Raw genomic sequence first — 19,094 nt, 5'->3', positions numbered from 1 at the left:
TGGAACTACCCAGACTCTGCCTAGAGCTGGCCGTCCAACCGGACAAGAAGGACCTTGGTCAGGGAGGTGGCAAAGAATCCAATGACCATTTTGACAGAACTACGGAGTTCCTTGGCTGAGATGGGAGAACAAGTCTCTCTATAGCACTTCACCCATCTGGGTTTTATGGGAGAGGGGCCAGGTGGAAGCCACTCCTGATAAAAAGGCTCACGACCCCACACCTGAAGTTTGCAAAAAGGCACGTGAAAGATTCTTTGGTCTGATGAGACAAAAATTGTACTATTTGGCCTGAACCAGGCACAGCTCATCACCTGTCTAAAACCATCCATACTGTGAACCATGGTGGTGGCAGCATCATACTTTGGGAATATTTTTCAGCGGCAGAGATTGGGAGACTGGTAAGGATAGAGGGAACAATGAATGGAGACAAATACAAGTAAATATTTTATGACAACCTGCTTCAGTGTAAATGAAAGACTGGGGCTAAGATTTACATTCCAACAGGTCAACGACCCTAAGCATATAGCCAAAGCAACGTTGGAATGGCTTCAGAACAAGAATGTGAAAGTCCTTGAGTGGCCCAGCCAAAGCCCAGACTTGAATCCCATTAAAAATCTGTGGAAAAACTTGAAGATTAACTGAACAGGAAGAGGTTGAGAAAATCTGCAAGGAACAATGGGAGAAAATCCCCAAATCCAGATGTGCAAATCTGATACAAACATAGCCAAGACAACTCAAAGCTGTAATGCCAAAGTTGCTTCTACAAAGTATTGACTCAGGGGTGTGAATACTTATGTAAATGAAATATTTCTGGATTTAATTTGCAAACATTTCTAAAAACAGGTTCACTTTTGTCATTATGTGTAGAACAAAAATCTATTTAATCCATTTTGAATTCAGGCTGTAACAACAAAATGTGGAATAAGTCAAGGGATATGAATGCTTTCTAAAGGCATTGTAACTATTATGTTAACTAAGAACTACTAGACCTGGCTGTCTCTGGATGGGTTGTTCCTCTGCTCTGGGTTGGGGGTGTAGAACATGCTGGAACGCTCCACAGGAGACTGGGTGTAGTCCGACTCAGAGGTCCCCTCCTCCTGGACACACAAGGTCAAGGGTTTAAGACTGAGTGTGTAACATTTTAACTAATAGAATCTGATGATTATGTTCTCTATGGGGTGCAGAGTTGAGGTTTTGCTTCTCTCATCTAACCTCCCTTTGTCCCGAGCCCTCCCACACCCCACATGTCATATTGAAGGTGCGGTTCACTGTGTGGAAATCTGCATCCTCTTCACTCTCACTCTGGACACCTGTATAGAAAGATGAGATACTGAGACAGTAGATAGAAGAATAGTAGGATAGATATGATCCTATGAGCATAAGGACAGTATAGCATGCTTATCAGCTGCATCACCTGCAAAGCTTTTGAAGATCTGCTCCAGCTCAGAGCTGCTTTCGAGGGCCTCAGCTGCAGCTTTCTGTGGCTGTGAGGCAGGGTCTGGAGAGGACCTGTAGCCGTTGTCACTGCGCCCCAGGGGGTCCTGTCTGGGTGGTTCCACCGCTCGCCCAAACCCCTGTCTGTCTTCCATCTCCTCACTGTCACTGCTGGCAGGGGGGCCCACAGCCACCCACAGACGCCCCCGGGTCATCCTGGACACCAACTCTGACACTTCGCCTATGAGAGGATGAGGAATTTAGAAGGAAGTTGGGGTCAGAATAAATGTAAAGATGGTGTTCTGTGAACTGTAACTTGGGTATAATGCATGTACACTGAACACAAATATAAAAAAGCAATTTCAAAGATTTTACAGAGTTAGTTCATATAAGGAAATACGTTAATTGAAAAAGGACCTAATCTATGGATTTCACCTGACTGGGAATATAGATATGAATCTGTTGGTCATAGATAACTTTTAAAGTTATGGATGTGGATCAGAAAACCATAAAGTATCTGGGGTGACCACCATTTATCGTACACGTGTATTCAGAGCATCCCAACATGCTGGTTCGTGGTGACATGTCTGGTGAGTATGCAGGCCATGAAAGAACTGGGACATTTTCAGCATCCAGGAATTGTGTGCAGGCCCTTGCGACATGGGGCTGTGCACTATCATGCTGAAACATGAGGTGATGGTGGCGGATGAACGGCACAACAATGGGCCTCAGGATCGTCACAGTAGCTCTGTGCATTCAAATTGCCATCGATAAATTGCAATTGTGTTAGTTGTCCGTAGCTTATGCCTGCCCATACCATAACCCCACCATGGGGGCACTCTGTTCACAATGTTGACATCAGCAAACCCCTCGCCCACATGACACCATACATGCGGTCTACTCGGTACAGTTGAAACCAGGATTAATTTGTGACGAGTACACTTCTCCAGCGTGCCAGTGGCCATCGAAGGTGAGCATTTTCCCACTTAGTTGGTTACGACGCCGAACTGCAGTCAGGTCAAGGACGACGAGCGGGCAGATGAGCTTCCCTGAGACGGTTTCTGACAGTTTGTGCAGAAATTATTTGGTTGAGCAAACCCAGTTTTATCAGCTGTCCGGGTGGCTGGTCTCAGACAATCCCATAGGTGAAGTAGCCAGATGAAGGTCCTGGGCTGCGTAGAGTGGCCTTTTGTCCCCAGCACAAGGTGCACCTGTGTAATGTGCATGCTGTTTAATCAGCTTCTTGATAATCCATCCACCTGACAGGTGTGGTATATCTTGGCAAAGGAGAAATGCTCACCAACAGGGATGTAAACAAATTTGTGCACAAAATTTGAGAGAAATATGATTTTTGTACACATGGACAATTTATGGGATCTTATTTCAGCTCATGAAACCAACACATTACATGTTGCGTTTATATTTTTGTTCAGTGTATAATATAGTGAAATCTCACTGGTCCATTTGGCCTTGGCTGGGATCTCAGGCTGTCTGGGACTGTCCTCAAGAGATTCTGTCCCCTCAGAGGACAGACAGAGCCTGGGATGGGGCAAAAACACGCAAACAAAATGTTAAGTGGTGTGTCACCAAATCCTAGTCATTTTTTAAACATAAATTCCACCATTGGAAAATGTTGCTCAAAGGTATACTGTTGTAGCTAATTGTAGGATATTGGTGTTGCAATTATTATACATTTTGGATTAGATTTGCACAATTGTCCCCACCATATAGTTTGACTAAATGAGGCCACTGCGAGTTTTATATCCCACACTTATACTTTCTACCGTATGCATATGGATTTAGAGCAGAGAACAGTGCTGCCTTTGCCAGTGTTCTGTACCTGTCAGTGAGTTCCTGTCTGTCCACTGACTGCTGCTTTGTCTCTGCCTGCTGACCTCCTCTCACTGTCCCTCTGGAGCCTCTATCTCTACCTGCCTACCAGACAGACAGCAGTCACAACACAACCTGGGAAGAGCTATAGTTGTGACAAACTGTACTATGGGAATATATTCTTTATCCAATCATGGCACTTTTGTGAGACTCAGAGTTGCAGTTGTGTGTATGTGTGTGTGTGTGTGTGTGTAACACCAGAGGTTGCAATTTGTGGTGGTGTGCTACCTGCTGCTGCCTTCTGGGGTATATGTTGACAAAGCTGTCCTCCGGAGCTGAGCTATAGTGGCTCATCTCTTCGCCCTCGCTGCCGGTTCCCTCCGAAGTAGTGCACTCCAGATTAGGGTATTCTTCGGGAGGATACTCCCTCTGCCACGCGGCCAGCTCCTCAGCGCTGATCGGCCTGGCCTCTCCTCCCTTCAGTAGCTGGGCCTCCAGTCTCTTGGCCGAGGGGTGGACACCATGTGGTAGGAGGCGGTACTGTGAAGGAGGCCCCACTGCCCGGGACATGTAACTACACACCGACCCAGAGAGAGTGGAGGAGAGGGAGGTGGAGGCTGAGGAGATGTGGGGGGTCTGAGCATCTTTTCCCTCTGCCCCTCCGTCCACCTCGTCGACCGCCCCCCGCGCCTGTTGCCGTCGACAACGGCCCGCTTCCACGGCGGCCAGGTTGCACTCGGACTGCTGCAACAGTACTTGGGAGACCTTGAGGTTGAGGACGATGGAGCTGATGTGCTCCGAGAGCTTTCCGGACACTGGGCACTCTGGCTGAACAGCCCTCTCCTTCATAATTGTCTGCTCCTCTTCTTCCTCCTCCTCCTCTGTTACAGTGCTGGAGTCAGACTCTTCTTCTTGGGTGATGTAGGGTTCCGATGGCACAACAGAGCACAGGCGCCAGTCATCCAGGGGCAGGATGTCCCTAAAAGAGATGTCACGGTGGAATATGGGCTGTTCAGAGTCTGTCGTCATCTCTCCTTCTCCCCTCTCTGTCTCGTTCTCTCTGTCCAGCAGTTTGTCCAGTTCGTTGAGCTGGTCCTGGATCTCCCTGTCCACTGTAGTGTCCATGGAACTGCCTAAAGAACCTTCCTGTGGGTCAGTGTAGGCGGTAGGCCTGAGGTCTGAGAAAGAGGGGAAAAGACATGGATAAAACCCTTTAAAAAATATATACTGTTCAGGGTGTTTTGTATGTGCAGTGTTTACCACCAGCACCTGCAGGCTCCTTGACTGGGGCGGACTCTGGACTCCAGCCTGCAGGCCTAAGCCCTCCTCCTACGTCTGTGTACAGCCCACTCCTTCTTCCCCCTACTTGGGACATTTCCTACCACACACACACATACCAGGATCACCACAGAGGTCATAATAACAAATCCATAATGTGAGACTGCTGCCACTATTACGACGCCAACCATTGCTTATGTTGGCGGAGTGCCTAGGCTGCAGTCTATACCTTCATGTCTTGGCGCAGTGTGTAGCGCAAGTCCTGCAGGCTGTGTGTACGGTCCTCAGGGCGGGGCTGCAGGCCCACCCTGACCAGGGCGTAGTAAGGCTGGGGCACACTGGAATCTGTAGCCAGGGCCTGGCCCGACTCAACAGTCTGCCTGATCCAACGAGGGTCCACCGGGCCCCACGGCACTGAGTCTACGGTAAAACACACACACCCCAAAGTCACACACATGCAAATATTCACACTGCTGCAGTGGACAACAGACAGAGTAGCTACCTGTATAGAGCTCCTGGATGAGGGCACACAGGCTGTAGAGGTCAGCCTTCCCTGTGCAGGGTCTCTGTCTGATCACCTCAGGGGCGGCCCAGTTGTACAGGCCTGGGGGCAGGGGCAGGTGAGCCGAGGGTCTGCAGTGACTATTGTCACTGGGAGAAGAACAGCACATACAGACCATTATTTATTACTTACCACCCTTATGGAATAATGTTTAGTATTTCATTGTAGGCGCATGTACTACAACAAAAGTTGTACAGGAAAAAGAAAGACCTAGTAGTGCAAGCTTCCTTTTCTTCCTACCTGGGCACCATGAAGCCGAGGCCAGAGAGTTTGGCCACGCCAGGGTGTGTGAGGAGGATGCTGTGGGAGGAGAGCGCTCGCAACACAAGGGCCCGACCGTGCAGGTAGAGCAGAGCCTCACACACCTGCAGCACCACCAACAGCATGGTCTCAGCACGCAGCACTGGAAACTCAGCACGCTGGTGAGGTGCACAAATACATTTGTTAAATTGAATGAATGTGTAAGTACAAAACACAGATAAATGTTGAAAGTGTGTGTATGTGTGGTGGGGATTACCCTCTGGTGCAGCAAGTTGTGCAGAGAGCCCACGTGGACCCGCTCAAACACCAGACGGACCCTCAGCAGGTCACTGGACATGCTCACTGCCATCAGCTGCAGCAGGTAGGGATGGAACAACTGGCTACAAACAGACAGTCACAGCAGTTACTGGGTTATGCTGTATATCCATAGACAGCATCAATAGCACTGAAATGACAAGTGTACTTTATGTTAAAGACTTATTTGGAGAAACACTTGAGAACTCAACGCAGCAGTCATTTAAGTTTTTTAAAGACTTCAAAGTGTCATTGTCTTCTCACTTGCAGTACTCCAGCTCAATGAGCATCAGGTCGAGGTAGGCCTCTTGGCTGCCCCCTTGTGGAGAGAAGGACTGCAGCTCCTTCACAGTGATCCTGCAGCCCTTCCAGCTGTAACTGACAGATGGAACAACCAGCTTAAAGGAAAAAACGTCTAAGTCTGTAACTTCTTATTTGATGCAATCCCATAGGAGTTATATAAGACGTGGTTCCAGTCCTCAGTAGTCTTACTTGGTCATGGTAATGAAGGCGCCACAGGAGAAGGAGAGGAGGGGTTCGTCGTCCGCCTGCCCTAACTCACTGTCCCCAATCACAGGCAGGGAGGCCAGAAGGCCCAACGCATATCCCGGCTTATCTATACACAACTGAGCAGCAAGAAAACAGTCACTCACTCTCATCCAGACACAAAATACTGCCATTCCAAAATATACCACACTATATGCAATTTAGCAGACGCTTTTATCCAAATAAAAACTCATACATACATACATATAGTATAATGATAAAGGGACAAATCCTAATATGATGTGGGCACATGATGCAACTTATTTTGGTTTTCATCAACTTCACCGTTTTAGGCAAATACCTTTCCAAAGCCAAAACATTGAACTGTGTCACAGGCAGAGGACTTGGTAATCTTTCTGTTGAGGTGCAGGTCAGAGCCACTACAACATGGGAGAAATGTTAACATACAGATTTTAAGAAACCAAACCCCCCAAAAATGGGCAGTATTAATGTAGGATCCCCCGGCTACTCACCCGGACTTGAGGAGCTCCAGTAGAGATGGGGAGCGCAGCAGAGTCTTGGAAGATGTGGAGGTGGGGGTCCGGCGCAGCTCCCTGGGCTGGGGCAACTGAGACAGGCTGTGCATGTGGGTCACACAGCTCTTCAGGAACTTAAGCATCTTGATGACAGAGAGGGAGTGAGAGATTAGTAGTGTATACAGTATGTATCTGATCATTGTATCTGTGAGCACCAACCCTGGCGCTGTGCTCCTGAGCCCCAGCCTCGGCCCAGTCTTGGGGGCTCCTGCCTTTGTGGTCGTGGAGCCTTAGGTCCCCCCCTGCGTCTAGAAGGCCGCTCAGCAGCCAGGGGTTACAGGCGAACACGGCAGCGTGGACGGGGGTGCTCCTGTCCTCACAGCGACTACACAGGAAAATAGGTCACTCACAGTATGGTGTCACAAAACATGCTGCACTAAAAGGCTTACACATCTTCGAAGTATTTATTTTATGTCTAAAAAGAGAGGAGACATGAGAGTGTGTGAATGACTTGTCAATCTTACTGGTTGGGGTCAGCTCCAAATTGCAGAAGCAGCTCAGTGACACTTGCCAGGCCCAGGAGCGATGCACAGAACAGAGGTGTCTGGCCCAAGTGATTGACACAGTCCACATCCACACCTATAGCACATCATCAGAACAGCTTTCAATTGATTCACTTCATAAGGTAGCCATTTAGTCACAACTGTCAAGCTCACTGGGTAGGTGCTAGTAGGTAGTGTTCATTTGAACCAGAATCTGCCTTTACAGAATAAGTCAGAGGGGTTGGGTTAAATGCGGAAGACATTTCAGTTGTACAACTGACTAGGCATCCCCTTTCCGCAGCCATTGAACTTGTCATTTACCAGCTTAATAATGTCAAGATAATTTCATCATTTGTGAGTAACGAATGCATGAGTAGCAACTATCATAATTTACTGCCATCACAGCCAGTATGTATGTACTTACAAAAGTTCTAAATAAGAATGTACAATCCACTGAAAAAAAATGCCTATTGTGCACCTCCAATGTAAATCGCTCACATCATTGATCCCGGATAGCACTAACCTTACTGCCATGCACAGGTCGGAACTATACAACACATCAATACATTGAACGTGCCATAGAGGCATTTTTCTCTGTTTCATGTAACTTTATTTAAACCTTTTTTGGAAGTACACATCGGCCGCGACGGCAGTAAATGACAATAGTTGCTAATTGAATGTCCATATTTTGTGAGTAACAAACATATGTGGACATTATTAAGCTTTAAAACCTGCTGAATGGCAAATTGAAGGCTGCTTCCTGGGCTTATTTAACCAGGTAGGCCAGTTGAGAACAAGTTCTCCTTTACAACTGCGGCCTGGCCAAGATAAAGCAAAGTAGTGCGACAAAAACACAGTTACACATGGGATAAACAAACGTACAGTCAATAACACAATAGAAAAATCTATGTACAGTGTGTGCAAATGTAGAAGAGTAGGGAGGTAAGGCAATAAATAGGCCATAGTGGCAAAATAATTACAATTTAGCATTAACACTGGCGTGATAGATGTGCAGATGATGTGCAAGTAGAGATACTGGGGTGCAAAAGATGAAAAAAATAAATATGGGATGAGGTAGTTGGGTGTGCTATTTACAGATGTGCTGTGTACAGGTACAGTGATCAGTAAGCTACTCTGACAGCTGATGCTTAAAGTTAGTGAGGGAGATATGGGTCTCCAGCTTCAGTGATTTTTGCAATTCGTTCCAGTCATTGGCAGCAGAGAACTGGAAGGCAGCCAAAGGAGGTGTTTCTTTGGGGACGTCCAGTGAAATATACCTGCTGGAGTGTGTGCTACGGGTGGGTGTTGCTATGGTGACCAGTGAGTTGAGATAAGGTGAGGCTTTACCTAGCAGAGACTTAGATGACCTGGAGCCAGTGGGTTTGGCGACGAATATGTAGCGAGGTCCAGCCCACGAAAGCATACAGGTTGCAGTGGTGGGTGGTATATGGGGCTTTTGTGACAAAACGGATGGCACTGTGATAGCAAATTGGATGTAGTCTGAGTAGTGTGAGTTTATTTTATAAATGCCATCGCCGAAGTCAAGGATCGGTAGGATAGTCAGTTTTACGAGGGTATGTTTAGCAGCATGAGTGAAGGAGGCTTTGTTGGGAGATAGAACGCCGATTCTGGATTTAACTTTGGATTGGAGATGCTTAATGTGAGTCTGGAAGGAGAGTTTACAGTCTAACCAGACACCTAGGTATTTGTAGTTGTCCACATATTCTAAGTCAGAACCGTCCAGAGTAGTGATGTTGGACGGGCGGGCAGGTGCAGGCAGCGATCGGTTGAAGAGCATGCATTTAGTTTTACTTGTATTTAAGAGCAATTGGAGGACACGGAAGGAGAGTTGTATGGTATTGAAGCTTGTCTGGAGGGTTGTTAACACAGTGTCCAAAGAAGGGCCAGGTGTATACAGAATGGTGTCCTCTGCGTAGAGGTGGATCAGAGAATCACCAGCAGCAAGAGCGACATCATTGAATATGGGGTTTTACAAACAGGACTTCACAGTGGATTTTAACATTGCTTGGCTTTTAATCACCTTTTTGATTTTAAACAATATAATTAAAAGTTACGTTTTAGAGTTAAGAGGTAAATTCAGTCAAAACAGAAAATGTGTGTCAGCCTGTTTCTTGTGAAAACAGTGAACAACTTGTGAACATTACTGAATTATAATATATACAGAGAAAAGAGTCGGCCCGAGAATTGAAGCCTGTGGCACCCCCATAGAGACTGCCAGAGGTACGGACAACAGGCCCTCCGATTTGACACACTGAACTATCAGAGAAGTAGTTGGTGAACCAGGCGAGGCAGTCATTTGAGAAACCAAGGCTATCGAGTCTGCTGATAAGAATGCGGTGATTGACGATTGTCTAGCCCGGCTGATTTGTAGGGGCCCAGATTTTGCAGCTCTTTCAGAACATCAGCTATCTGGATTTGGGTAAAGGAGAAATGGTGGGGGCTTTGGTGGGTTACTGTGGAGGGTGCCGGGCAGTTGACCGGGGTAGGGGTAGCCAGGTGGAAAGCATGGCCAGCCGTAGAGAAATGCTTATTGAAATTCTCAATTTTGATTGAAATTCTCAATTATAGTGGATTTATCAGTGGTGACAGTGTTTCCTAGCCTCAGAGCAGTGGGCAGCTGGGAGGAGGTGCTCTTATTCTCCATGGACTTTACAGTGTCCCAGAACCTTTTTGAGTTAGTACTACAGGATGCAAATTTCTGTTTGAAAAAGCTAGCCTTAGCTTTCCTAACTGCCTGTGTATATTTGTTCCTAACTTTCCTGAAAAGTTGCATATCACAGGGGCTATTCGATGCCAATGCAGAACACCACAGGATGTTTTTGTGCTGGTCAAGGGCAGACAGGTCTGGAGTGAACCAAAGACTATATCTATTCCTAGTTCTACATTTTGGGGCAAGCTTATTTAAGATGGTGAGGAAGGAACTTTTAAAGAATAGCCAGGCATCATCTACTGACGGGATGAGGTCAATGTCATTCCAGGATACCCCAGCCAGGTCAATTAGAAAGGCTTGCTTGCTGAAGTGTTTTAGGGAGCGTTTGACAGTGATGAGGGGTGGTTGTTTGGTCGCAGATCCATGACGGATGCAGGCAATGATCGCTGAGATCTTGATTGAAAACAGCAGAGGTGTATTTGGAGGGCAAGTTAGTTAGGACGACATCTATGAGGTTGCCTGTGTTTACAGATTTGGAGTTGTACCTGGTAGGTTCATTGATCATTTGTGTGAGATTGAGGGAATCAAGCTTGGATTGTAGGATGGCCGGGGTGTTAAGCATGTCCCAGTTTAGGTCACCTAGTAGCACGAGCTCAGAAGATAGATGGGGGGCAATCAATTCACATATGGTATCGAGGGCACAGCTGTGGGCAGAGGTAGGTCTATAGCAAGCGGCTACAGTGAGAGACTTGTTTCTGGAAAGGTGAATTTTTAGAAGTAGAAGCTCGAATTGTTTGGGTTGACTTGGATAGTAATACAGAACTCTGCAGGCTATCTTTGCAGCCCCCTTTTGCAGTTCTCTCTTTGCGGAAAATGTTGTAGTTAGCGATGCTGATTAAGGTTTTTGGTGGTTTTCCTGAGCCAGGATTCAGATACGACATCCGAGTTAGCAGAGTGTGCTAAAGTAGTGAGTAAAACAAACTTAGGGAGTAGGCTTCTAATGTTAACATGCATGAAACCAAGGCTTTTACGGTTACAGAAGTCAACAAATGAGAGCACCTGAGGAGTAGAGCTAGGCACTGCAGGACCTGGATTAACCTCTACATCACCAGAGGAGAAGTAGGATAAGGGTACGGCTAAATGTTATACGAACTGGCCGTCTAGCACGTTCGGAACAGAGAGTAAAAGGAGCAGGTTTCTGGGCACGATAGCATAGATTCAAGGCATAGTGTACAGACAAAGGTAAGGTAGGATGTGAGTACATCTAGGCATTGAGTAATGATGAGAGAGATAGTCTCTAGAGACGTTTAAACCAGGTGATGTCATCGCATATGTAGGAGGTGGAACAACATGGTTGGTTAAGGCATATTGAGCAGGACTAGAGGCTCTACAGTGAAATAAGACAGTAATCACTAACCAGGACAGTAATGAACGAGGCATATTGATATTAGAGAGAGGCATGCGTAGCCAAGTGAACATATGGGTCCAGTGAGTGGCTGGGCTGATTGGGAACACGGCGATTCAGACAGTTAGCAGGCCGATGCTAACACGCTAACAGTTAGTAGGCCGGGGCTAAACAAGATAGCAGTTAGCAGACCGGGTTAGCAAGCAAGCAGACCGGGGCTGGCAAGTTAGCCTTTGGGGGATGTCGCGATGGGGGTAAGTCTGTTTTTGCCTCTTTGTGCGGTGACGTTGATAGACCAGTCGTGGAGTTAGTAGGGTTCCAAGTAGCTAGCAGGCCAGCAGAATGGGCTTTCAGCGGGCTTCGCTCCGGAGGGGCCTGTTGGAATCCTCATGCAGATTATGTCGGTATTCCAGTCGTAGAGGATCGGTGGGGTTCCGTGCCCCGTACCGGCAGTAGAAGGGGTCCGGATATTGTAGCCAAGGAGTGGGCTTCGGTGGTAGCACAGGAGCCCTGGCCGGGCTAGCTTCAGGCTAATTGGTGCTTGCTCCGAGATGGAAACGCTAGCCAGGAGTGGACACCCGGGATTGCAGTTAGCTAGTTGTGAGGATCCAGATGAAAATGTTCAGAGTTTGCGGTAGGAATCCGAGGATATGGAGAAATAGGTCCTTTATGCTCTGGTTTGAGTCACGTTGTTCAAACTGGCGAGAGCTTTCCGAGCTAAAGCTTAGCTGATTACCGCTAGCAATGGTTTGCTAACTGATAGCTGGTAGGTAATTAGTTGGCTAGCTTCAGTTGAGGGATTCCAGATCTGAAGTAAATAGAAATACTTTAAAAAAAAAGCAGATCCACTCCACATAGGGTGAGGCGGGTTGCAGGAGTATTTAGAAGTTGAGGTGTAGGAACATATTTTTAAAAGATATCCGAAGAAAAGGATGTAAAAAAAAAAATATATATATATATACATACATACATACATACATACATACATACATACACACACACACAAGGGACACGACAGAACAAAAGACATCTGACTGAACCAAGGGTTCACCCCAGACTGTTCTTAGTTCTACATTTTTTGAATGGGGCATTCTTTTTTAAGATGGTGAGGAAAGCACTTTTAAAGAGCAACCAGGCATCCTCTGACGGAAGGAGGTCAATAACCTTCCAGGATACCCGGGCCAGGTCGAATAGAAAGGCCTGCTCGCTGAAGTGTTTAAGGAGCGTTTGACAGTCGTTTAATGGGTCCACGGTCGTTTAACCGTGGACCCATTACTTGACGCAGGCAATGCGGCAGTGATCGCTGAGATCCTGGTTGAAGACAGCAGAGATGTATTTAGAGGGCAGGTTGGTCAGGATGATATCTATGAGGGTGCCCGTGTTTACAGATTTAGGGTTGTACGTGGTAGGTTCTTTGATAATCTGTGCTTAAAGGATATTCGCCATGTCAACGTCTCCTAACTAAAGCCAGATTCTGGTTCAGGGATCATCCATATAACGTTAGTCTACGGTAGGGATGAAAAATGCTTACTCATGCAACATTACTGTTGTGTTGTAGTTTTACCTTTCTTGAGCAGCTTCTCCATCTTGTGCAGATTCTTCTCCAGGGTGTACCTATGCAACTGAGCAGGTAGGCCTCCATTCTTCACGATCCCCAATCGCACTGGGCAGGGAACAGGCAAAGCAGCCATCCTGCTCCATTCACTGGCACGGAGTTCCAACTACCAACGGGGGGTCCCTGCAGTAAAAACTGCTGAATGTCAGTTAGTTGGCTAGCAAGCTAGCTAACACATTAGCCGTCTAACTAGCTAATTAACGACCAATGACAACCAGTTAACCAACTATGGGTTCGTCGATATATTTAGTAGTTGAAATTGTTAAGTTTAAGGTGTTTAGTATGAAATTAATATAAACTTAATTAGCGAAAAGTACTTTACCGAATTCGTAGTAACTAGTTAGCTGATCATCAGACTAAGCACGAGCGTCGAATCTCTCACAGTAAATTAAGCATCACGAGCCGACCAACTAAAAATAATTTAGGGAACAAAAAGATTGTTAACTTTACGGAAAAGTCGAAATACCATAATAGAAAAGCAGATCACAAGCATATGACACGTATCTGTTAGTTTAGCTACCACAAGAGCCTTGAATGTTTACATATGGTGGTCCTTAGTGCCAAGAAGACGGGTTACTACAGGGTTTCCCAAACTCAGTGCACGTTTTGGTTTTTGCCCTATAACGACCCAGCTGATTCAAATAATCAACTACCGGTAATCATCTAGTTTTGATAATTTGAATCAGCTGTGTACAGTAGTAGCGTTTGGGTAGAAAACAAAACGTTCACCGCTTGGGTTCCCGAGGACAGAGTTTGGAAAGCTGGTTTAAAGGCAACTAACCAGATTTGTGGAAACTATTTTACAGATATGTCAATGATTGCTATTTTCATGATTGCTTTGCAGCATTACAGTTAAGTAAATTAATGTTTTTGAAGTGAAGGCAGCCAATTACAATGTGTCAAATGTACTGTGCTTATTCTTACATCTCCTTCTATGGTATATTGGCGATCGCACAATTTAATCTGCGTTCCTCCAACTACTGTGATGGAAACAGGATTCCCACAAATGGAACAAAATACCCAAATTTAAATATGTAAACGAAATCAAAAAACGTTTCTGTTAAAAAATAAATAAAACAGTTCTTACATTTATTTTCCTTGGTTGTGGGTTTACAGTAATTGACAACACGGTGTAATGTAATGACGTGTGTGGATGGGTGGCGCTAGTAAACACATTTTGGAGGGATTCATGAAAATGGCTCCAGCTATGTACTTGGAAATTGGTTTCCTCATCGCTAGCTAGCAGCTAACTCCAGCAGAAGTAAAACTTGGCTTGCTGAGGAGGTAAGAGGAAAAAATAGTTAAATGAAACTATTTTCGGAGCTACGCATTTACATGGAGGAGTTAAAAACGGGTTTAATGTATCAAACAAAGTAACGCCAAGTGGCTTGCTAGCTTTTGAAGTTGTCTGCCTGTGTCACTTTCATTCAGGTCGCTGAAACGATAAGCGAAAGATGCAGAGGGATGTGTCGAGCTACGCCATTGCGCCGTCTGTCAAAGTGAAACTCCTCAATGCTGGGTTTCTTTCTGCTGCAGACCTGTGTGACTTGCGACCTCTCCAACTCAGCAAAGGTAGCCAACCAGTCACTGTTATGGATGTTGTCATTACAGTAGTAATACAGTTACAGGCCATATACCGGGTGAAATGCATTACACCTAAATAACCCATATGTATTATTGCCAATATGTGGTACCTGCTAACTTTATTTTACAATGCCTCTCACAGTCCATTATATTTCTACCCTTCAAGCTTGTCCTCTTCATCAACCTCTCCATCCCTGTTATTGTAGAGGCCTGCATCTCCCAGGAGGAGGCAGTAGAGGTGCTGCAGGCTGTGAGGTGTGAGCTTGGCCAGGAGAGGGCAGCAGCAGGCAGGCTGACAGCCCTGGAGCTTCTGGGGAGAGAGCAGGAGCTGGGCACTATAGTCACTTTCTGCTCAGCACTGGATATGGCCCTGGGAGGGGGCATGCCAGTTGGAAAGACCACTGAGGTCTGTGGGGCGCCTGGGGTGGGAAAGACCCAGCTCTGGTAAGCACTGGTACCTCTGTGTGGAAGAGTTACTCAACTTAATCATCTGTTTGTTATATTGTAGTAATAGCACAATAACTTTGTGTCCCTCAGTATCCAGTTGTCAGTAGATGTGCAGATCCCTGTGTGTTTTGGGGGGTTGGGAGGCAAGTCTCTGTACATAGACACAGAGGGCAGCTTCCTGGTCCAGAGGGCTGTGGACCTAGCGCAGGCAGCTGTGGAGCACTGTGGGCTTCTAGCAGAGGATTCAGGTAACTAAGTAGGACAGAACAAAAGCAATCACCCATGTAGGACTACTTATAACTGATTTGTGAAGCATCTATTTAGTGCTTATAAAGACTTCAAAACATTGAATGCATTTATTACATCGGTATCGCTATGTTGTCATACACATGTAAAATGTATACTAGTCTATGAAGAAAAGGGTTTACTGATAGTATAGGGTTTACTGATAGATAGTATTTTGTAAATGCTCACATATTGTGATCAACAGTACTGGTGCATGCATTCAATCGCTGGTTGGTCGAGTCTTCACAAAATGAACAACACTAGAGAGAAAAAAGGGTTCTGTCTTAGATTCAAGCCTATTGGAAACGTTTTGTAGTTTACTGTCTGCTGTGTTCTATCTTTTTTCCTTTTCCAGAACAGCAGGAAGCCTTGAAGGGGTTCACTGTGGAAACAATCCTCTCCAACTTATTCCTTGTCCGTTGCCATGACTACGTGGAGCTGTTGGCAGAGACATACCTCCTAGCTGACTTCCTGGCCCAGCACCCTGGGGTACCAATCCCTACCAATACGTCACTGATCCCAAAACAGCCAACCAATCAAATCCAAAGGGGTTATTTCTACAACCTCCATGTTGGGTTTGGCTCTTCCGAGTCGAAAAGGAATTTCTTAACTGAAATGCTCATAGAAAATGTTGACGGCTAGATTTCCGGATTGGCTGGAGCAAAATAGAATAACTAACAAAAAATTAGGAACATTGAAACCTCAAAGACAGCATTAATAAAATACTTAGCAGAAACCATGTTCTAATGTAAATCTGCAACTCATTTGCTTGTGGCTTTTGGATGGTAACTTGGGCACCTTTGTTAATCCAATCCAGGTCCGGCTGGTGGTGATTGACAGCATTGCCTTCTCGTTTCGCCATGACTTTGATGACCTCTCCCAGAGGACCCGCCTCTTGAACGGCCTCGCCCAGCGGCTCATCCAGATGGCCACCAATCACAATGTCGCGGTATGACCTGTGACCCTTGTCCACTTAGCCTAGTGTCAAAGACCCCAGATGTTGCCTCACCAATAGGGTTGCAAAATTCTGTGAACTTTCAATAAATTCCCTGTTTTTTCTCCAACCGGGATTTTGGGAAAACCAGGAAATGTATTGAAGGTTCCTGGAATTTTGCAACCCTACTTACCAGCGTGCACTCATTTCTTATCTATCCTGTCTTAACCCTTCTTTTTATCTGATGACAATTATTTTCATTACTTAATAAAAGCTCATAGAGAAGGGAAACAACAACTATAAAGAGTCCAGTGATAACCACATCCTCCCTTTATAGAGCCTATCTGCCCGCTCCCTCTTACAAACTACTATAATGTATAGTACAGTGCTGTAACTCTGAGCCCTCCTTCCAAGCCCAACAGAAACCAGGCTTGCCAGACTTGCAGTGTCTTTCTCTTTCCTTACTCAGTATTTACAACTGTCCATGTCTGGTCCCAATCCAACCATGCATCTAGACTAAGCGCTCTCATTCCAAGAGATAAAATTTCTCTTATAAGTGCAATGCTGATTTAAGCGGCCAGGTAGATTGAGGTCTAAATGGGACATCCGCTCTGTGCCAGTGACGCTGGACAGTATTTTTTTAAATCAGCAAAGAGTTCTCTTAAGGTACATGGAGCAAATTCACTTTGTTCTAGTAATTTGTTGCTTATTTGCACTCAGGAACAACCTGTACCAATTTGGATCCCTACAGGGGCTTGTTTAATGTTCCTTTTCAAAAGTGGCAACTTGATATTAGTTAATTCTTTAAACAAGGGATAAGTGTTGATTTGAAAATAGTATTGTTGACAAACCGCATTCAACATAACAATCTTCCTGTTGAATGAGGGAAAGCTCAGTTTGTTTTGAAAGTCTATTGAAAAAGTTTGGTTACTAGCTAGCTACCTTTTTGAGTTTGGATCACATGACGCTGGTTGGCATCAGTTGCTTGGACTGCTATGATCTGTTCATTGATCCTGCCAGGTCTGAGGAGCTAGCCTAGCCGCCTATCAAGCTAGCCTAGCAGTGGGGTCATTGACTGGTTCTCATCAAGCTGTCCGCTCAAGATGAAGCTTCTCACTGTAACTAGTGTGTGTAATCTGGTTCAGGTTATTAATCAACCTACCAGGGTGTTTACAAACACTACAGGAAGATCATCCACATGTATTCATCACATCTATACAAATACTGTATAACTTTGTGCTAAAGCTGTATCCGTACCCATTTGGATGCAGTGATCACAATATAGTGGCTATATCCAGGAAAGCCAAAGTTTCCAAAGCTGGGTCTAAATACTGTAATATTGCTGTGACTTATGTGGATGATGATGATGATAAAATATTTGTTGGTCTGATGTGATTTAATAAGAATAATCCAGACGCTGCACTTGAGGAATTTATGCAATTGCTTCCAATTATTGATAAACATGCACCTGTTAAGAAACTGGCTTTTAGAACTGTTGGATTGATAAGGAATTGAAAAACTGCATGGCTGAAATGGGTGGGACAAAATAAGTGGCTAAGTCTGGCTGCACATCTGGCTGGCTGATTTACTGGAAATTGAGAAATTATGTGACTAAACTCAACAAAAAGAACAAACTATTATGAAGCCAAAATCAATGAAATACTCAGATGGCTTATTCATCACAACCATTTAATTTAGCTAATTATTTTAATGATGACTTAATTGGCAAAGTGGGCAAACTTAGGTAGAAAATGCCAACAATTAACAGTGAGCCATCATACTCATGTATAATGAAAGAAAAGCATTGTAAGTTAGAATTTTGTAAAGTTGGTGTGGGAGAGGTGGAAAAATGATTATTGATCAATAATGACAAACCTGGCATTGATAACTTAGTTGGGAAGATAGGAGTGGCTATCTGTCATATCCTTAATCTGAGCCTAGAGGAAAGTTGTTGTCCTCAAGCCTGGAGGGAAGCCAAAGTATTTCCACTACCCAGGAGTGGTAAAGCAGCCTTTTATTGGTTCTAGCAGCAGACCTATCAGCTTTTAGCAAACTTTTGGAAAAAATTGTTTGACCAAATGCAATACTATTTCTCTGTAAACAAATTGGCAACAGACTTTCAGCATGCTTCTAGAGAAGGGCACTCTATGTACTGCTCTGACACAAATGACTGATGTTTGTTTGAAATAAATTCATACTAAGAAGATTGAGGGAGCTGTAATGTTAGATTTCAGTGCAGCCTTTGATATGATTGACCATAACCTGTTGAGAAAATGTATTATAGCTTTTCAACCTCTGCCATATAGTGGATTCAGAGCTGTCTATGAAATACAACTCATAGTTTTCTTTAATGGAAGCTTCTCTAATGTCAAACATGTTAAGTGTGGTATACTGCAGGGCAGCTCTCTGGGCCCTCTAATATTTTATATTTTTACCAATGACCTGCCTTTGGCATTAAACAAAGCATGCATGTCTATGTATGCTGATGATTCAACAATGTACACATCAGCTAATAAAGTCACTGAAACCCTTAACAAAGAGTTTGTCTGTCTTGGAATGGGTGGCCAGTAAAAAACTGGTCCTGAACATCTCTAAAACTAAGAGCATTGTATTTGGTACAAATCATTCTAGATCTCAGCTGAATCTGGTAATGAATGGTGTGGCTGTTGAACAAGTTGAGGAGACTGACTTACCTGGTGTTACCTTACATCAACATATAGATTCAATGGTTATGAAGATGGATGCGAGGTCATTTTGGGGAGAAAGGACTCTTTTTTTTTTGACACCGCACTCCACAAAGCAAATCCTGCAGGCCCTAGTTTTGTCTTATCTTGATTATTGTCCAGTCATATGGTCAAGTGCTGCAAAGAAAGACCTGGTTAAGCTGCAGCTGGCCCAGAACAACGTCTTGCTCTTCATTGTAATCAGAG

The 19,094-nt window shown here is 45.0% G+C and overlaps 2 protein-coding genes across 10 annotated transcripts in view; one reads left to right on the top strand and one right to left on the bottom strand.

Moving 5' to 3' along the window:
- Positions 1-13,928, bottom strand: part of LOC129868362 (inactive serine/threonine-protein kinase TEX14-like) — a 26,487-nt gene extending 12,559 nt beyond the window's left edge. For 3 of the 8 annotated variants that reach the window (XM_055942283.1, XM_055942290.1, XM_055942289.1), the window contains exons 1-19: positions 13,237-13,471; positions 12,864-13,049; positions 7,206-7,320; positions 6,901-7,066; positions 6,679-6,824; positions 6,507-6,585; positions 6,152-6,285; positions 5,924-6,037; positions 5,622-5,745; positions 5,345-5,523; positions 5,045-5,193; positions 4,772-4,962; positions 4,534-4,642; positions 3,553-4,442; positions 3,275-3,369; positions 2,891-2,973; positions 1,415-1,675; positions 1,213-1,310; positions 990-1,097 (exon numbers count right to left, since the gene is read on the bottom strand). In XM_055942283.1, coding sequence (XP_055798258.1) covers positions 990-1,097; positions 1,213-1,310; positions 1,415-1,675; positions 2,891-2,973; positions 3,275-3,369; positions 3,553-4,442; positions 4,534-4,642; positions 4,772-4,962; positions 5,045-5,193; positions 5,345-5,523; positions 5,622-5,745; positions 5,924-6,037; positions 6,152-6,285; positions 6,507-6,585; positions 6,679-6,824; positions 6,901-7,066; positions 7,206-7,320; positions 12,864-12,990 — 3,168 coding nt within the window. In that variant the 5' untranslated portion in view covers positions 12,991-13,049; positions 13,237-13,471. Of the gene's footprint in view, positions 1-989; positions 1,098-1,212; positions 1,311-1,414; positions 1,676-2,890; positions 2,974-3,274; positions 3,370-3,552; positions 4,443-4,533; positions 4,643-4,771; positions 4,963-5,044; positions 5,194-5,344; positions 5,524-5,621; positions 5,746-5,923; positions 6,038-6,151; positions 6,286-6,506; positions 6,586-6,678; positions 6,825-6,900; positions 7,067-7,205; positions 7,321-12,863; positions 13,050-13,236; positions 13,510-13,838 lie in introns of those variants that run through there. The other 5 variants (XM_055942287.1, XM_055942286.1, XM_055942291.1 and 2 more) reach the window with 5 other exon arrangements.
- The window catches only part of LOC129868369 (DNA repair protein RAD51 homolog 3-like), a 19,317-nt gene continuing 12,886 nt past the window's right edge, over positions 12,664-19,094 (top strand). The window contains exons 1-6 of one of the 2 annotated variants that reach the window (XM_055942296.1): positions 12,664-12,929; positions 14,346-14,486; positions 14,705-14,942; positions 15,036-15,193; positions 15,586-15,719; positions 16,048-16,179. In XM_055942296.1, coding sequence (XP_055798271.1) covers positions 14,369-14,486; positions 14,705-14,942; positions 15,036-15,193; positions 15,586-15,719; positions 16,048-16,179 — 780 coding nt within the window. In that variant the 5' untranslated portion in view covers positions 12,664-12,929; positions 14,346-14,368. Of the gene's footprint in view, positions 12,930-14,044; positions 14,199-14,345; positions 14,487-14,704; positions 14,943-15,035; positions 15,194-15,585; positions 15,720-16,047; positions 16,180-19,094 lie in introns of those variants that run through there. The other variant, XM_055942295.1, reaches the window with a different exon arrangement.

The sequence above is a fragment of the Salvelinus fontinalis genome, chromosome 13 (assembly GCF_029448725.1).
Source record: "Salvelinus fontinalis isolate EN_2023a chromosome 13, ASM2944872v1, whole genome shotgun sequence".
NCBI lineage: Eukaryota > Metazoa > Chordata > Actinopteri > Salmoniformes > Salmonidae > Salvelinus > Salvelinus fontinalis.
This window is presented reverse-complemented; position numbering and strand designations above follow the sequence as displayed.